Source organism: Bos indicus, chromosome 16, assembly GCF_029378745.1.
Source record: "Bos indicus isolate NIAB-ARS_2022 breed Sahiwal x Tharparkar chromosome 16, NIAB-ARS_B.indTharparkar_mat_pri_1.0, whole genome shotgun sequence".
In the NCBI taxonomy this organism is placed as follows: Eukaryota; Metazoa; Chordata; class Mammalia; order Artiodactyla; family Bovidae; genus Bos; species Bos indicus.
Genome location: NC_091775.1, coordinates 77,985,295 through 78,002,631, shown reverse-complemented (window position 1 = coordinate 78,002,631; position 17,337 = coordinate 77,985,295). Strand labels below are relative to the sequence as shown.

Below are 17,337 nucleotides of genomic sequence, written 5' to 3'. Positions count from 1 at the left end.
TGCTAATAAGTTTGATTTTGGAAGGACAATGTGTACATTCCCCAGACAGGCCAGGCGTGCGTGCAACATGCTGGGCCGAGCAGGGCTCCTCGGTGGGCGTCAGCAGGGATGGGATGAGCTGAAAATGGCTCTCATCTGTCGGGGCTGCGGCAGAGCTTAACTCCTTCCCGGCCTGGACCGCGGGGCTGGGGGATATGGGCCTGCAGAGCTGCCCACCAGCTCTTCACTGCAACTCCTGCCAAACCACCTTCAGAAGAGGTGTTCCCCATGACGAGAGATCCCCAAACCAGGTGTGTGTCCCTAAACGTGTAAAATGCTCCATCCGAGAGGACATTTCCAGAAGAGCGGTTACGATAATAATTACGTCTTCTGTTAAGATACGAGGACACTCTGTGATAAAACAGAATCTTTTAAGATGCCCCCTTAAAAAAAAAACACTGTGTGTAAACTGTTGTCTCCTTGTGTTTGCAAAAACCCTAAGTAAACGTACGTGTGTTCGTTATCATGTGCCAGGAGCTCATTACGGTACTTTTGTCTCAATACTGCAGTGTTAAAAAAAAAAAAAATCTGAACGTCCCCTAAGGAGTTAAACAGGAATAGTATATTTTCATGCATCTCCTGCTTTGACAGATGAAAAATGTCAACTGTCCTGTTTTTATTTTCAAGCTTTTGCACTATTCATCTGGTTCATTAGTGCATCTCGATGCTGCCCCTGACAGCTGCTCGCCCTCTCCTCCCAGCAGCTGAATTTTTCAGGCTAATTTGATCCTCCACACTGAGACGATCGCTAGAATGATTGACTTGCTCCCTGACCTCCAGGGTCCGACTTCCCTGATTAGTATTCTAGGGGTGTCGGAGGGACGAGAGCCCACTGTCTGTCTTCGGGGCTGGTGGCAGCTCTCTCTTTTTTTTGAACTGTAAGCCACCAACCTACAACCCTGGAAGGATGCGATTGCTGCACTGAACAATAAAGGAAATGTGTAAAACCTACTTTTCCATGTAAAGGTCCGTGTAGCCAAAGCACAGCATCTTGATTTTAATTAGTAAAGTCTACTTTGTTGCATATCAATTAAAACTGTACTGCCAGTTTTGTGTGTGTGTGTGAGGTTTCAGAAATATTTGAAAGTCTAATTTGCTGAGTTTAAATTACATTTTCAAAAAAGGATTCCCACTCCTTCGTTGTGAATGGTAAATTCTTAGTGGGATACAATAGAAAATGTCTAGGAAATGCTATGACCAGTTTTCTTAAAGATAAACTTCTGGGCATTTTTATTAACATTATATTAGAAAGAGATACAATATCAAAGTAAATTAAATCCTTAGAAAAAATTCTAGTTCTTCCCAATGACTTGCATGGAACAATTGGGAAGATGCTCTGAGCTGAAAACTAATGTTAACACATTAAATGCTTTCACTCAAAATCATTCCCAACACATAATACGCATGAATGTAGGAGCATCCAAAGAAATAATTTTTATTTTGGTTATCATTTAAAGTATACATAAAAATGGGATGCTGCCTCTCAAAGGCAAATTCATAATGTGAAGGATTATTTCAGTTTTGATATGGGAATCTCCTGGTTCTAAAAGAATTATGCAGACTTCTCAAATAACAACAGAACTTTTTCTTTTTCATTGCTAAATTTACTGTCCTTAGTGGAAACCAATTTGCAGTTTACTTTGAGGTATATAAAGGGAAAATGTTGCTTTGATAATTTATTAGACTATGGCCTGAAAGAATCTAAGGTTGCCTAAGTAGGTATAAAATATTTTAAAATGTACAAAGTGCCTTTTAAACTTTGTAATAACAACATAGTCAAATCAGTGCAACACTGTACCAAATTATTAACAGAATATAATATTACTGAGCATAAACCTCTTTTAATCTCATGTGAACAGTGAATACAAACAAACATGTATTTTATTCTATCACTAATTCATAACTTTTCTTAAAAAAATTATCCCAGGGATGTTCTTTAAGAACATTTAAAAGCTCCTAAGTGGTTGTTATTTTAGTAGGAAGAACACAATAATCTCAGGTTCCTTACATTAAGGAAGTCTGACCTTCAATCTGTAAACAATAATTAAAGATTATGACACACATTTTAAAAAACCTTCTGATGCTCTACTTCCAAGTAAAGGTGGAACAATTAAAATACATGATCTCATCATATTTTATTTAAGCCGAAAGACAGGAGACAGAAAATAGTAACAAATACACTGGTTTCTATCTATCCACTTTAGACTTCCTTTCTATGTCTTAAAATATGAAAAGGATTCCATGTATTATTTTCCTTCATTTTATTTTATTAAAAGAGTAGATGTAGGCTAATGTTTAGTGAACAGCACTGACTAGAAGCCCACATTCCGAAGAAAATTACCATTCAATTAAAGAAGTCCCTGGCTTGAGCCTTCTCTTACACCATTACTCTATAACGAGTATCAAACGTGCTCAGAGCATGCTTTCTTCTATTCACCCAAACTGTCACACTGCAATACTTGCTAGAGGACCTGTCTACATAATTCCATCTTTCTTTGATAAATTATCACCAGCAGAACAGTTGAGAGAATTTCACCGAGCTTTACCAATACAAAGTGTTACTCACAGAAACTAAACTAGAAGAATAACCTAGAAGAATTATCTCTCTATAAACTATCCTGAAAGCTGAATTACTCTACATAAAAGTTTTAAAAAAATTGATAAAGATATTTACCATGCTTTCATATTTTAAATCCATTCCATTGTTATCTCTCCAGCCATGCATGGGCAAGTTGGTTTTTAATAGATGTTCAAATGTATATTTTTATAGTAAGATTATGAAGCAACATTATATTAACATAAAAAACATTTAAGAAATTAAACTCTGATCAAAAGGAAACAATTTAAAATTATATTGGAGAAAATAAATGTGTAGTTACTAAACTACATTATAAAACCAGTTACTAAGTCAATGAATTAACTTCCTCATAATTAAAAAGCTAATTCTTAAACACCACCTAGGAAAAAAAATAACTATATACTAAAAGGACAGGGGAAACACACTCCAGTAAGTAAAAGCACGTCAGTGTACGGAATTTACCAGCATTGCCTACCTCATACAGTAGACAGCCAAGGGACCAGATGTCAGACTTGAAGTTGTACCCGTTTTCGTGTATTCTCTCTGGAGACATGTAATAAGGTGTACCCACTGCAGAAAGAAAGCAGACGGAACAAGAGGAGGACAAAAATGAAGATGCAGCTGTGATAAGAAATTACATCCAAAATTTTAGATTAAAATGGCATCAAAAAAATTGATTAAGATTAGAACACTGTTCTGGGCATACTCCAGAACCTTTAAATGTCCTCTTTTCTCCTTGATCCTGAATAGCACACTTACATCTGTCCCACATTAAAACGGAGGTGGTGAGTGCCACTTGCTTTCTTTAATTCAGGTAGAGTCTAAGGAGTACAGAAAGAATTCTAACAAAATCTACTAAGTGGCTCACACTTGTTTCATTCTTAATTTTTAACATGGCTTGTATGTCCCAAATAAGCATGACAATATAGTGATTTTAAAATACATAGTAACACATAACAATTGGTGGAGTGTGTATAAAGCATACCTATCAACTTTTACAGAAACATACCTTAGAATACTATTGTGATTCTTAAAATTACAAATATAATCACCAACCGTCAGTACCTTACTTAACTCCCACTTTAGAAAGAATAAAACAGAATTTTGTATATCAAAGGGCTATATAATAACATATGTGAAAGGCCAATGACATCTCTGGAAGAACGTCTCAGGCTGTTACTACTGAGACCTTTATAGACACAAGGTGCCCTGGATAATTTGGGGTTTGTTTCGATGTTAGCTTGTTTTGAATACGCTTTCTTTTTAATATATTTAATATTTATTAAATGTCTTAAATAAGACATTCACATTATATTTTCAAGGGCAGAAACTTTTAAGTAACTTTTGAAGGGAGAATCTTAAATCTCAAACTTAGATGGCTATTATTTCACCCTCATTTTGCCTAAGGCTTTTTGCCAAATAGAAAATCGAAGTTTGAGACAAAATTTAGAAAGCTTACTTGCTTGAGGCAACAGCTACCAAACTGTGCTGCTACTCACAGAGAAAAGCTCTTTCTCCCTCTTCTCCCAAGAACTCCCTAGGAGTTCACAGTAGGTCTCGTGAGAGTGTAACTCAGGATGCTCAACAGGGGTGTTCGGGCAGAGGGAACAAGGGTGGACCCGACAAAGTCATGGCGCCGTGCGCAAGCACATCCTCCTCCCCAAGGACGGCGTTACACACGCTGTGAGCCGAGCCGACACTGGGCTAAAAGGGGAAAACTCCACGGAACCATCCCTGCGCAGGAAATCCTAGAGACACTGGAACCCCTTCTTCCTACTAATGGATGGCCCTAATCAGAATGGATGGAAGGGGAGGTATTCATAAAAATGAGGAAATGAAAAAAGGAGTGTGCAAACAGGAGGATAAAAGGCAATGAAATAAAGTATGACACGTTCGGATGCTATCAGAGGCAGACGAGACATCAATGATTTAACTGCAGCATTTCCCGCGAAGACGAGTAAATTTGCCGATTCCCGTCGGGAGGAGAAAAGCCAGACAACCTGTGGAAACGGCTAGGTGTGAAGAACGTGCACTATCCCAGAGTCGGACACACACTCGCTCCGCGGCTGCCCTCTCGCCCGTCTTCAGCGGCGACACCGACGGTGGGCTGACTGGACGCACGCGGTTGACGGAGGCGGCGGGTGCGGCTCGGGTGACAAGCGGCTGTGCCTCAGCTCCCGGTCCAGGGCCCGGGGCGGAGAGCCGTGACCCGCAGAGAGGGGCTCCCCGGAATCCACGGGGGGAGGCGACGGAAAACACTGAGGCGTGAAGGTTCAGGGTTTACCAGAAGCGAAGGTGATTAGCTCAGGGAAACCTGCTTATACCTCAGGGCTCTGAGGTGAATGTGCAAGATGGATGAAGAAACGCTCGCGTTTGCCCTGGCATCACACCTGGGCCGCTGCACAGGGCCCACGTGCCGCCCACCGCCGCCGCTGCCGCCGGCTCTCAAGCCCAGGGGCAGGGAGGCCGGATGACGGTAGGGGCTACAGGACACTGCATCTGAGACGGGGAAAGCGCTCAAGGCACAGAGGAGTCGCTTCCGGGGCGCTGCGGGGGGTCACGGGCAACCGTTGCACCTGCAGCCCGAGCCGCGGCTTCCACTCGACGCTGGTTCTCTGGAGCCAACTCGGCCTATAAGCGACCAGTAGAACCGCACTTAGCCCAGAATGCCTCCTCCTTCCGTTCTGTGTGTCCTGCTCCCATCTCAGAGTGGAAATCTGAGCGGGCGACTCGCCTTGCTGGGTGACACCTCAGGTAACGACACTGCGTCGTCGGCAGTGAGGAGGAAGGTGCCACGGGGCCGCGCCCAGCGCCGAGTGGGGCGCTGCTCTCCACCGGGCGCCCTGTCCTGGACACCGACCTGAGCACAGGCGGGGTCCCTGCCCAGCAAGGACCCACCCTCGCCCCCTCCACCTGACAGGCAGCCCGCAGAATTTCAAGCACTAGGAGAAGGTGAGATGCGTTGCATCTCCATGTTTCAAACTTAATGAATATATGATTATTTCCTAAAAACGCTTCTTAAAAAACAAAATCCTGACAGCTGTGCTGCCTCCAGCATGTGGAGACTCCCTAACAGCGGTACAAGGCGGAGGTGCGCAGGGACGTGAGGAGACCTTACAGGGACCACGCGACACCCTGAGCGCGAGGAGCCTCAGAGGGCGGGACGCGCGGCGCGCTCGCCCTTCCACCGCGGGCCCGCACGACGGGAACGGAATTCACCACAGCAAGAACTTGGGTCATTTCAACCTCCCGACAGGAGAAGCGAGGAATGGATGAAAACGCCACAAAAAGCAGAAAGGCCGAGACCAGACAAAAATGGTTAAAGAAATGAAAATGCTATCTGACCTTTTTTTAAAACATAGTAAGACAGTCATTCAAATATATATTTTTTAAAACTTTTCATTACGTTAATTGACTTATTCTAGCTATATAGAAGAGTTTTACACGGAAAGCACTCTATTAACAATAAATACGTTCGAAAATGTACCCCTGTACAAATGAAGACTGATGTTCACAAGTTCTACAATATGTTAAGAGAGCCAAAGAATTCTGCTAAACTGCTATTACAGAATATGTGACTAAAATAGTTAATAACTTACATTTCATCAGAATAAGTTACATACAGAATTTTCCCAATAGTTTAGCTAAGCTAAACATTTAGCACTGCCATTGCTGCAAAGACTTGAACGAGAAAAAATGATGGAACCACTGAAATGTCTTTTTATATGGTTAGATCTGGGCTGCTAATTTTTCTGTTTGGTTTAAGGGAGGGAAGGAAAAACCAGTCAGAGGTCAGGAAATATGTTTCACATCTTACCTTTGCCATGAGCTAGCCAGGACCTCTAAAGTTCTCTTTCTACTCACTCACCTCATCTGTAAGATGCAGTGATGAGGAAGATGAGCTCATTTCTGAGATCCCTTTGCTCTAAATTTGGTAGCCCTCTTAAAAATTGTACAAATGCCCATAGGAAAAGTGAAGTGGAGAAAAGTAATATATTCCTATTTTAAACTATCACCTAGGACAGCTGACTAGGGTACAAACAAGTCAGTTTAGAAATGTTGCTTCTTAGAATAAACTGCAGAAAAGAAAGCTTGGAACATTCCTTGTTGGGAAAACTGAAAGGACACAACTCATCTTAAACATCAATTTGATTTAAACATGTGTGCGCACCACCCCCCACACAACTTCAGGGAATAGGAATTAACTTTCATTTTTTCCTTCATACTCGTATGTCAACCCAGAAATTATGTTGGCAGACTTCATGGAGAGAGGCCAAATTTACTTAATTGTAAGGAGTATTATCTCAGGTCAGTACAGAATGTCTCAGAAGTAGATTAATATTTCTTCTATGAGAGACATTTATTAAATAAATTTTTCTTCTTTCCAGTGTAACTGATAACATTTAAAACCCAGATAATTTTACAGTTACTGTTTCTCTGTCCAGGCATTGTGTTAAATGGAGCACGTGTATTATCTTGCTGAGCTTTCAACAATGTTTATCAGGTCCCCCTGCACTGTTCAAAGTGCTGGCGAGACAGAAAAGGCTAAGCCCCTCATGGGGCTCACTGGCTAGAGAAATGGGGGCCATTTCATGAGATATTCCCACTATTATCTTGTTGTAGAGAGGATGCATAAGGAAGTCAGGTCATCTGCCAAAGGTGACAAAGCCAGTAAGGTATGGACCTAGAATCCAGCCAAGTCATCCTGTCCATTGCACTTTAACAGTTATTTTGTTAAAAGTGACCACTGTGAAACATGACTGGGAAAAAAAAATCTGAATCTTTCCAAATTAAGAAGCAGAGAACTCTTCTACAAGTCTCAGCATGTACACACGAAAGGCCACGGGTGAGGGTCAGAGATCAGTGCTTCTCTGCAGCTCCTCTGCTTCAAATAAATACTTGTGATGGTAGTTGAGAGGTTAACCATGCACAGTTTACAATTAGATAACAGCTTCCTCCCAGCGTGATGATTTAAGTCAAGAAAGGACTGAAAGTTAAAAATAAACCAGTGCAAGTAGCCTTCAATACTGACCAAGCATATGCTGTCTTTACGGCTCCATCCACACTGAACTGAAGGGAGACCAGCCAAGGAGAGCCCACAGAGAGGTGCTAGGGAAGGTGCGGGAACAACAGGCGAGTGACCACAGGTGGCACTTGGCACCAGAAATCAAACTGCTTTCATGCCTGGTTCAAGAACACTAATTTTCTAAGTTGCAATCAGAGGATGTATCACACTCGGAAATAGTGTGGGGAACATGAATTGTACACTCAAGAGACCCCAGTGTGAAAATTCTGAGGCTGGCTGAACGGCGGCCATGCGTTTACCCTGCTGGCAGCATCACAAAATCAGAGAACCATTGTCTCATTCTGAATAGCAAAGAGGAGTTCAAATAATCCTGTAACACAAACAACAACGACATCACAATTGCCCCCAAGGGGTTTCAAATATTTGTCCAGCAGGAGGACCAGTCTCAGAGCACTGTAGCCAGTGCTTTGTAAAAACCCCTTCCATCCTCAGGCAGTGCAGCAAGCATATGTAATAACTAAATCACACATGTACACGCAAAAAGAAAATTCTCCATCTTTGCTCTTCTGGGAGACATTAAGAAAGCAAGTAAAATGCCGCATTAGAACATGATGAAGCGTTTTTTTTTTTTCCCTTTCTTTTCACTAGAACAAGCAGTGAGACAGGAAACACTTCACTGTATACAATAAATGCAACTTTGGTGCAAATGGATTTGCCTGAATAACAGATAACTACTCTTAATTATATACACCTTTGGAGTACATAATGTTATATTTCATGGTGGTTTCTCTAAGTTTTGTTAAAATTACTATCTCTTATATTCCTGTCCATGATGTACTCAAAAGCACAAAAGAGAGACACCCCCTGAGAATTAAATAAGCATTTGTAAATAATTTAGAAAAACAGAACTGCTAATAAATTAATAGTAATGCTAGAAAACAACTTTCTTGCTAGAAACTTTGATTATGACAAGTGTGATATTTTCTCCCTTGAAAAGTAAACATGTATCACTCAACATGCCAGCAAATTGGGAAAACTCAGCAGTAGCTACAGGACTGGAAAAGGTCAGTTTTCATTCCAATCCCAAAGAAAGGCAATGCCAAAGAATGCTCAAACTACTGCACAATTGCACTCATCTCACATGCTAGTAAAGTAATGCTCCAAATTCTCCAAGCCAGGCTTCAGCAATACGTGAACCGTGAACTTCCTGATGTTCAAGCTGGTTTTAGAAAAGGTAAGAGGAACCAGAGATCAAATTGCCAACATCTGCTGGATCATGGAAAAAGCAAGAGAGTTCCAGAAAAACATCTATTTCTGCTTTATTGACTATGCCAAAGCTTTTGACTGTGTGGATCACAATAAACTGTGGAAAATTCTTCAAGAGATGGGAATACCAGACCACCTGATCTGCCTCTTGAGAAATTTGTATGCAGGTCAGGAAGCAACAGTTAGAACTGGACATGGAACAACAGACTGGTTCCAAATAGGAAAAGGAGTTCGTCAAGGCTGTATATTGTCACCCTGTTTATTTAACTTATATGCAGAGTACATCATAAGAAACGCTGGACTGGAAGAAACACAAGCTGGAATCAAGATTGCCGGGAGAAATATCAATAACCTCAGATATGCAGATGACACCACCCTTATGGCAGACAGTGAAGAGGAACTAAAAAGCCTCTTGATGAAAGTGAAAGTGGAGAGTGAAAAAGTTGGCTTAAAGCTCAACATTCAGAAAACAAAGATCATGGCATCTGGTCCCATCACTTCATGGGAAATAGATGGGGAAACAGTGGAAACAGTGTCAGACTTTATTTTTCTGGGCTCCAAAATCACTACAGATGGTGACTGCAGCCATGAAATTAAAAGACGCTTACTCCTTGGAAGGAAAGTTAGGACCAACCTAGATAGTATATTCAAAAGCAGAGACATTACTTTGCCAACAAAGGTTCGTCTAATCAAGGCTACGGTTTTTCCTGTGGTCATGTATGGATGTGAGAGTTGGACTGTGAAGAAGGCTGAGCGCCGAAGAATTGATGCTTTTGAACTGTGGTGTTGGAGAAGACTCTTGAGAGTCCCTTGGGCTGCAAGGAGATCCAACCAGTCCATTCTGAAGGAGATCAGCCCTGGGATTTCTTTGGAAGGAATGATGCTAAAGCTGAAACTCCAGTCCTTTGGCCACCTCATGCGAAGAGTTGACTCATTGGAAAAGACTCTGATGCTGGGAGGGACTGGGGGCAGGAGGAGAAGGGGACAACAGAGGATGAGATGGCTGGATGGCATCACTGACTCGATGGACATGAGTCTGAGTGAACTCTGGGAGTTGGTGATGGACAGGGAGGCCTGGCGTGCTGCAATTCATGGGGGTCGCAAAGAGTCGGACACGACTGAGCGACTGATCTGATCTGATCTGATCACCAATAAAGGTGTATAATTTAAAAAAAGGTGAAATTTTAATGCTAAAACATGTGCCTAAAAAAGAAAGCACTGAATTTCAGTAATATAAATATCAATCGAAACCTCTGACCAAAACCATATCACCTCATCCGGTTTTAGGGCTAAGACTGTCAAGTGGACTAAACCAGGGAGCAGGCAGATCTTCATCCCTGGGGTTACACCCATGTGCGTCATGTTACATGGCAAAAGAACTTTGCAGGTGGAAGGTGATGGACCTGAAAACAGGGAGACCACCCAGGACTGTCTATGCCATGTGCAAGGGTCTACACCTGCCACGCTGGCTGTGAAGACGGAGCAAGGAGGTGGAGGTCATGCCCACAAGGAGCTGCTTCTAGGAGCTGACACGCATACTCAGGTGACACGGCAAAGGGACAGGGTCCTTGGTCCTGCAAGACCAAAGACCTGGCTTCGCTACAACCTGGAGAAGTCTCCTCTTGAAACTCCAGAAAAGAGCAATTCCAAAGACGCCTTGATGGCAGTCTAGGGAGAGCAATGCTGGAATCCTGACCCACAGAGCTGTAAAAGCCGTACATCTCTGTTGTGTTAAGCCACTACATTTGTGGGAATTTGTTAGGGCAGCAATAGGAATCTGACATGAATGCGCTAACGATTCACACACCGCCTGGGCCAAGTCCACGTGCTGAGTCAGCTGCAGGCCAAGAGACGGAAAAGCTTGTGACCTGAAGCATCCATGACCTCTGCAAGTTCACTGGACAGTCTGGGGATGGGATCAGTTCAGTCTTTGAGGGTTTTTTTTTTGGGGGGGGGGGCGGGGTGGAGGGAGAAGCCAGTATATTTACAGTAAGACAAATGAAAGGATAAAATGATGATCTTGTATAATTTAAAAGCACACTGGTTGTTCACTGACTGCTAAGGACCCTAAACCAGGTAATCACAACCGCTTTAAAGACTCAAATTAGGGACAGAGAAGAGAAAGCAGGTCACATGCTACATGGCACTCAGTTCACAGTTGATGTTTGAAGCTTGGTAAAAATTTTTCTTATAAATGTTTTAAATTTGCCAAAATAAGGTTCTCATCATGTGTATGAAGCACAAGCTGGAATCAAGATTGCTGGGAGAAATATCAATACCCTCAGATATGCAGATGACGCCACCCTTATGGCAGAAAGTGAAGAAGGACTAAAGAGTCTCTTGATCAAAGAGGAGAGTGAAAACGCTGGCTTAAAACTCAAAATTCAGAAAATGAAGATCATGGCATCTGGTCCCATCACTTCATGGCAAATAGATGGGGAAACAGTAGAAACAGTGACAGACTTTATTTCTTTGGGCTCCAAAATCACTGCAGATGGTGCCTGCAGCCATGAAATGAAAAGATGCTTGTTCTTTGGAATAAAAGTTATGACCAACCTAGACAGCATATTACTTTGCCAATAAAGGTCCATCTAGTCAAAGCTATGGTTTTTCCAGTAGTCATGTATGGATGTGAGTTGGGCAAAGAAAGCTGAGCGCCAAAGAATTGATGCTTTTGAACTGGTGTGTGGGAGAAGACTCTTTGAGAGTCCTTTGGATAACAAGGAGATCCAACCAGTCCATCCTAAAGGAAATCAGTCCTGAATATTCATTGGAAGGACTGATGCTAAAGCTGAAACTTCAATACTTTGGCCACCTGATGCAAAGAACTGACTCACTGGAAAAGACTCTGATGCTGGGAAAGATTGAAGGTGGGAGGAGAAGGGGATGACAGAGAATGAGATGGTTGGATGGCATCACCAACTCAGTGGACATGAGTTTGAGTAAACTCCAGGAGTTGGTGATGGACAGGGAGGCCTGCAGTCCATGGGGTTGCAAACAGTCGGACACGACTGAGCGACTGAACTGATCATGTGTATGTCCAGGAGGGAAAATCATAGATTTATTGATAAAGAGAAAACTCACCAGGGATCAAGACTCTAGCATCCCTCATGAATTATTCTGGATTTAAAAATAATCCCTCTGCTCAGAATCACCGAATTCAGAATGATGGACACGCCCCAAAGCCATGTATGGTTCCCTCCTCCTCCCCTACCACCATACAATCCCATCAAGAGAGCTAAGTACTCTTCAGGTGCAATAGCTACAAAATATGTCACAAAAATAAACAAGGAGAGAAAGAGGACAAATCATACAAAAAAAAAAAAAAAAACCCAGGCGTTTCCCTCCAGCTCATGGTCCTCGCTGCTTCTGGTTCTCCTCTTCCTGGACGCACGGGGGAATTACTATGTCCACTCCTTTAAGATGGGCATGGACACGAGACTTGTTTTAGCCAATAAAACATGAATGGGAATCAACCTGTGTTACATTCAAGCAGAAAGATTTAACTGAGAGCCAGTAAGTGAATTCTCCATGATCTTTTCCCCTTGTGAAGATCACACGAGACGGAAGCCCCTGAAATGCCAAGTGACCATGTGGAGGCAGGGTGGCCACCTGGGCCCACAGTGGACTCTGGATAACCACAGAAATAATATGCTTCGGTGCTGACTGCTGTTGCTTCCTGCAGCGTGCTCTAACCTGTGTTTTGTGACGGATTTAGTTAAATCCACACTCTGATGCCCAGCCTGCCTCTAATTCATTCACTCAGGAGGTACTGAGCATCTACTCTATGTCCTCTACTATACACTGGGGATACAGGAGGTACGAACCCAAACCACGGAGACCCCGGTCCTTGTGAAGATACATGTGGTGAGGGAGGGAGAAGCAAAGGACTAGGCATAGTAAGTGAGTCACACAGCGTGTTCCAAGGTAAGAAGTCGAAGAAAAACAGGAAAAAACAAAAACACGATAAGGATCAGGAATTCTAGGGGAGGTGTGTCAGGGGCAGCAGATTCATTATTAAATAGAGTGAGCTCAGGGATCACCACCCGACCCCCACACAACGTGACGGGACAGAGGAGAAAAGGTGCCTTCAAACTGCTTGCAAATATCAAACTGCTGTGCCCATCTTCACTGCCACAATGGCTGCTGGTACTGAGGAGCAAGAGAGGATTCCTCTGGGTCAGTATCACAGGAAAGACGGGCAGTTTGATATGGCTTGAATAACAATCATATATTTGTTTTAAAAATCATACACTTGGATTATTTTAAAATAATCCAAGGTGACAACAGGAAACGCACACCTTGACGGCCATGTTCCTACTTCACAGGTTTTAGTTTCCAGTTTCGAAGGGGCGTTTCCCCGGAAATGTCAGCCCCAGCTGCGGGTCGACAGGAGGGTTATGAAGAAAGACCTCCGGATCCTGCTCACTTCTGAGGCTTGGGCACGGAGAACAGGCAAGTGCAGGGCAGGCACAAATGGCGCTTCCCCCCAGGTTCCTCAGCTGCGTGCGGAGTGGGACATGGTGACCCCAGGTGGAGGTGAGGGGCAAATCGGGGACCTGGTGGCGTTGGGACCATGCCACCAGGCCCCAATGCAGCGTGCCCACAGGCCGGGCGGAGGAGCACCTCACTGCCTCCCGCATGCAAGCCCGCCCACCCCTGGGCCTCGGGCTCCTGGACTCTGGAAGGCGAAGAATCTGCAGCCACAGCTCGCACCCACCCCCAGGCCTCAGGGAGCCCAAAGACTGCGAAGTGAGCAGGACAGTCACATATGTGAGTCCCGCCCTCATAAGCACCGGCAGCTCCGTGAATGACTGAGTCCTGTCTGACCACCCGAACTGGCCCGGCCAGCAGACTGCCTAACAGGAGGCAGAAAAACAGGGCTCAGTCCTTAAGTAAATGGAACAGCACGGAAGTACTGTAAACACAGACTAATGTTTTCCAAATTGCGGGTTATAAGCCATTAATGAGTTGTGAAATCAATTTACTGCATTGCAAATAGCGTTATTTTTAGTAACACAAAATAGAAGAGACAGTATCAGGAGGAACCATGGTTGTAACAGGGACTTTCCACTTCAGTTTTGTGCAGTGAGATTCCCATGGGGTCATGGTACAGCTGGGGCGTGGGGGCAGGGGCGCACTATCGGGAAGTCTGGGAGCCCCTTATCGAGAGAGCTTGACTCAAGGGGGAGACGTGCCCTCCTCATAAAATCAGAGATACACACACACACACACACAACTCATTTTCCAACAAGTCTTACATCTGTGCGGTTGGTAAACAACAGGAAAGAATAGAGTGAAGTTTATACATCGGGACATGTATATTCCAACTCGGAGTCTCCCAGCCACACCCTCTGTCCAATTGCATACACAAGCACTAAATGACGATCTGACTTAACTGAGTCCACGGAGAAAAGGAAAGGGGACGAGAGCTCAGACCACCCACAGGGATAAACGTGGCACGTGCTCGGCTGGCAAGCACAAAGACGTTAAGATTTTGCTCAGCTCTGTGAAGCACATGCTAAGGGGCCGTCGAAGAGCCACAGAAGAAGCGGCCAGCACAGGGGAGCCCCCGAGGAGAGTAGACCACACTGGGCGTGCTGACCCCGAGGACAGGGGAAGGTCACGGCTGGGTCCTCACGCCAGTGCTGAAGGGTTGGCCCCTGAGCTTTGGGGAAGGGGCGAGCCACCCCCACGTGTGGCTGAGGCCCCTGTCCCGCAAACCTCCTGCAGAAGCGCCCACCCTGCTTCAGCCCCTCGTCTGGCCCGCCCCGGTCAGCCTGGGATGTCGCTCCCTGGGCCTCTCTGTACCCTCTCACCCCCGTTCAGATGCCACCTCCTGGCAGGGGCTGTGCCATTTCTAAAATACTCCCCCTGCTGGTCACTCCATGTGCAGGCTAACAAACCCTGTTAGTTCTTCGTGTTATTCATCTATTTCCTTCCACCACAAGGTGAGAACCATCAAGAGGAGGACTTGCCTACGTACCCAGACCCTGGAATGGCACCTTTTTTTTCTGAATGAATCGGTGCAGCTGTTTCAAGAGCAGAAATAAATTGCTCATAGCCTCCCTCTCTGCTTCCCCTTTCTTTTTCTGTCTCCTCCACACCACCATCACGGTCACAAAGGCAACTCGGCATTTATGCAGCACACCACAGTGCTCAGAAAACACGTTTACCTTCATTTCATGACTAGGCTAGGGGCTGGTGAACACAGCACGGTTACTACCCACATTTCTACTCGTAGAAACCTGGAAACTGAACCAGAGAAAAGTGAATAAATGGCCTGACCAAGGTCCTACAGCACAGCGGGCAGGTCAATCCAGAAATCCACCATCCTCTACAAACGTCCTTCTGTCCCACACTCACAACAAGGCAAGAAGAAAAGTATGGCGGACACCATGGACAAAGGCGTGCAGCCAAGGAGGGAGCGGGCCAGAGGACACCCCCCAAGACGACCCCAAATGCCGAGCCAAGGACTTTTCATGACAGTCCTTAGGCCACAGAGAACAGGTGAAGATTTGCAGGAAGTAAGATAATCAGATAATGTGTTTAAAGAAGGATTTTTCTCTGCTGGGAATATGGTAACCATAATGGATTAAAAAGGAATATTACAAACACAGAAGGATCCTTTCCTAGTCCAAAGAGGAAGTGCTTACAGTTTGAGGAGGACAGAAAAGAAAGTGGAGAGGCTGGGAGACAGTGTGTATGGTGGGGGCAGAAATAAAACTAAAGGCTTCTGAGATTTTTTTTTTCCCTCCAGTTTTGAAGATCTGGACATGATCTGAACATCCAGCAACATTATCTTTGATATGTAATTTTTAATCCCAAATTTAAGGAATTATTATTGCTCCATGTTGACGTACTTTTAAGTTAAAAACTTGGTTCTGAAAACTGGCTGGAAACATGACTGTCTATACAACCTTATCTGCTACAGAAAATGTGACAGAACCAGAGATTATACTGCAGGTTGACATGTTATGGAATTAAATGATACATATTAGAGATAGAAACTGGAGAGACAACTAAAAAATTCAAAGACTTGATAATCTCTTAAGGATTGTTAAATACAAAAAACTTTGTAAGTGTTCCTTATAATGATTAAGTCAAAATAAGTGAAAATAATTTGATTTTTGGAAAAAAAGACATTTTGGAATAAACAAAATATAAATGCATAATTATAAGATGTTTCTAGAAATCCTTGGTATTTCTGTCCTATGGACTTAAATTCCTGGAAAAAAATCTCCTTTACAAAATTAAATGAAATTTAGCTCCAGAATAGAATTCATTCAAACTAAACTTACTGGAATTTTCTTTTATGAACATACAGATCTCTTTTATTTGTAGTTTCATAATATTTAGACCTGAACTGTGAATAAATCATGCCCTACAGATTTAATCCTCAGCAAAAGCAGAAAAAAAAAATCAACATAAAGTATAGAGTTTATCAAATTTTCTGTGAGCAAAATAAATTTATATAGGTGACCACATTTTCAAGTACTTTTTGGAACCAATTCTTAAAAGCAATCTTTTATTTTTAGTTTTTTAAACGGAAGTACAGTTGATTTATAACGGGTGTACAACATAGTGATTCAGTATTTTTATAGATTATACTCTACCTAAAGTTATTACAAAATAATGGCTAAATTTTCCTGTGCTGTATCATATATCCTTAGTATTTATTTTTAAAACAATCTTTCAAATTTGCTCTTAAAAACAAAAGTATAAGTCAGTAACACAGGAGGACAATAATTTTTTAAAAGCAAAAATTAAGGTCAACTTGTCTAAGTCTGTGTCATAATTTCTATCCTTGTTATTTTATACATATTCTTTGTTAGCGAAGAATTTTTCCTGATCCTTCTACATAAGATTTTTATTGGGTCCAAACACCTTGTTGGGCTAGAGTTCAAACTTTAATTCTTGATATTCAACATACTTTGCTTAGTGAACTTCAGTTTCAAACCATCAAAATTTCTACTTCACAGAAAAGACAGGCAGAAACACAAGATGTTTTCTTATGTTAAGAATACTTTTCTCAAAATAACATGGAAAACAAAAATACTTGGGAAAGAAATTATTTTCCTATTGATTCATTTGTCAAAGTAATCAGTCTCATTGCTACTTCCTCACTGGCTGTGCCTCAGGTGTGCCTCAGAGTGTTTTATGATGATGGGCATCCCCAATTCATGTGCGTGTGTGTGTGCACATGCACACACGTATGAACTACATACAACTACATGACCCTAAGTTAACTGGTTTAGATAAAAACTGACATTAGCAATTCTTAATTCTTCTATTAAAATTTTGCTCCCTATAATGACATACTTTGGAATAATACGTCACCTAAACCTAGAGATGCATATGCATTTGTAAACCCATTGAGAACACCTGTAAGCAGCAGTGGCGGGCAAGCTAAAGGAGTACACTTCCA

At 43.0% G+C, this 17,337-nt stretch overlaps 1 protein-coding gene across 2 annotated transcripts in view; it reads right to left on the bottom strand.

Annotated features, from left to right (window-relative positions):
* The window catches only part of NEK7 (NIMA related kinase 7), a 138,293-nt gene that overhangs the window by 17,419 nt on the left and 103,537 nt on the right, over positions 1–17,337 (bottom strand). For both annotated transcript variants that reach the window (XM_019976442.2, XM_019976441.2), the window contains one exon: positions 3,093–3,187. In XM_019976442.2, coding sequence (XP_019832001.1) covers positions 3,093–3,187 — 95 coding nt within the window. The remainder of the gene's footprint in view (positions 1–3,092; positions 3,188–17,337) is intronic.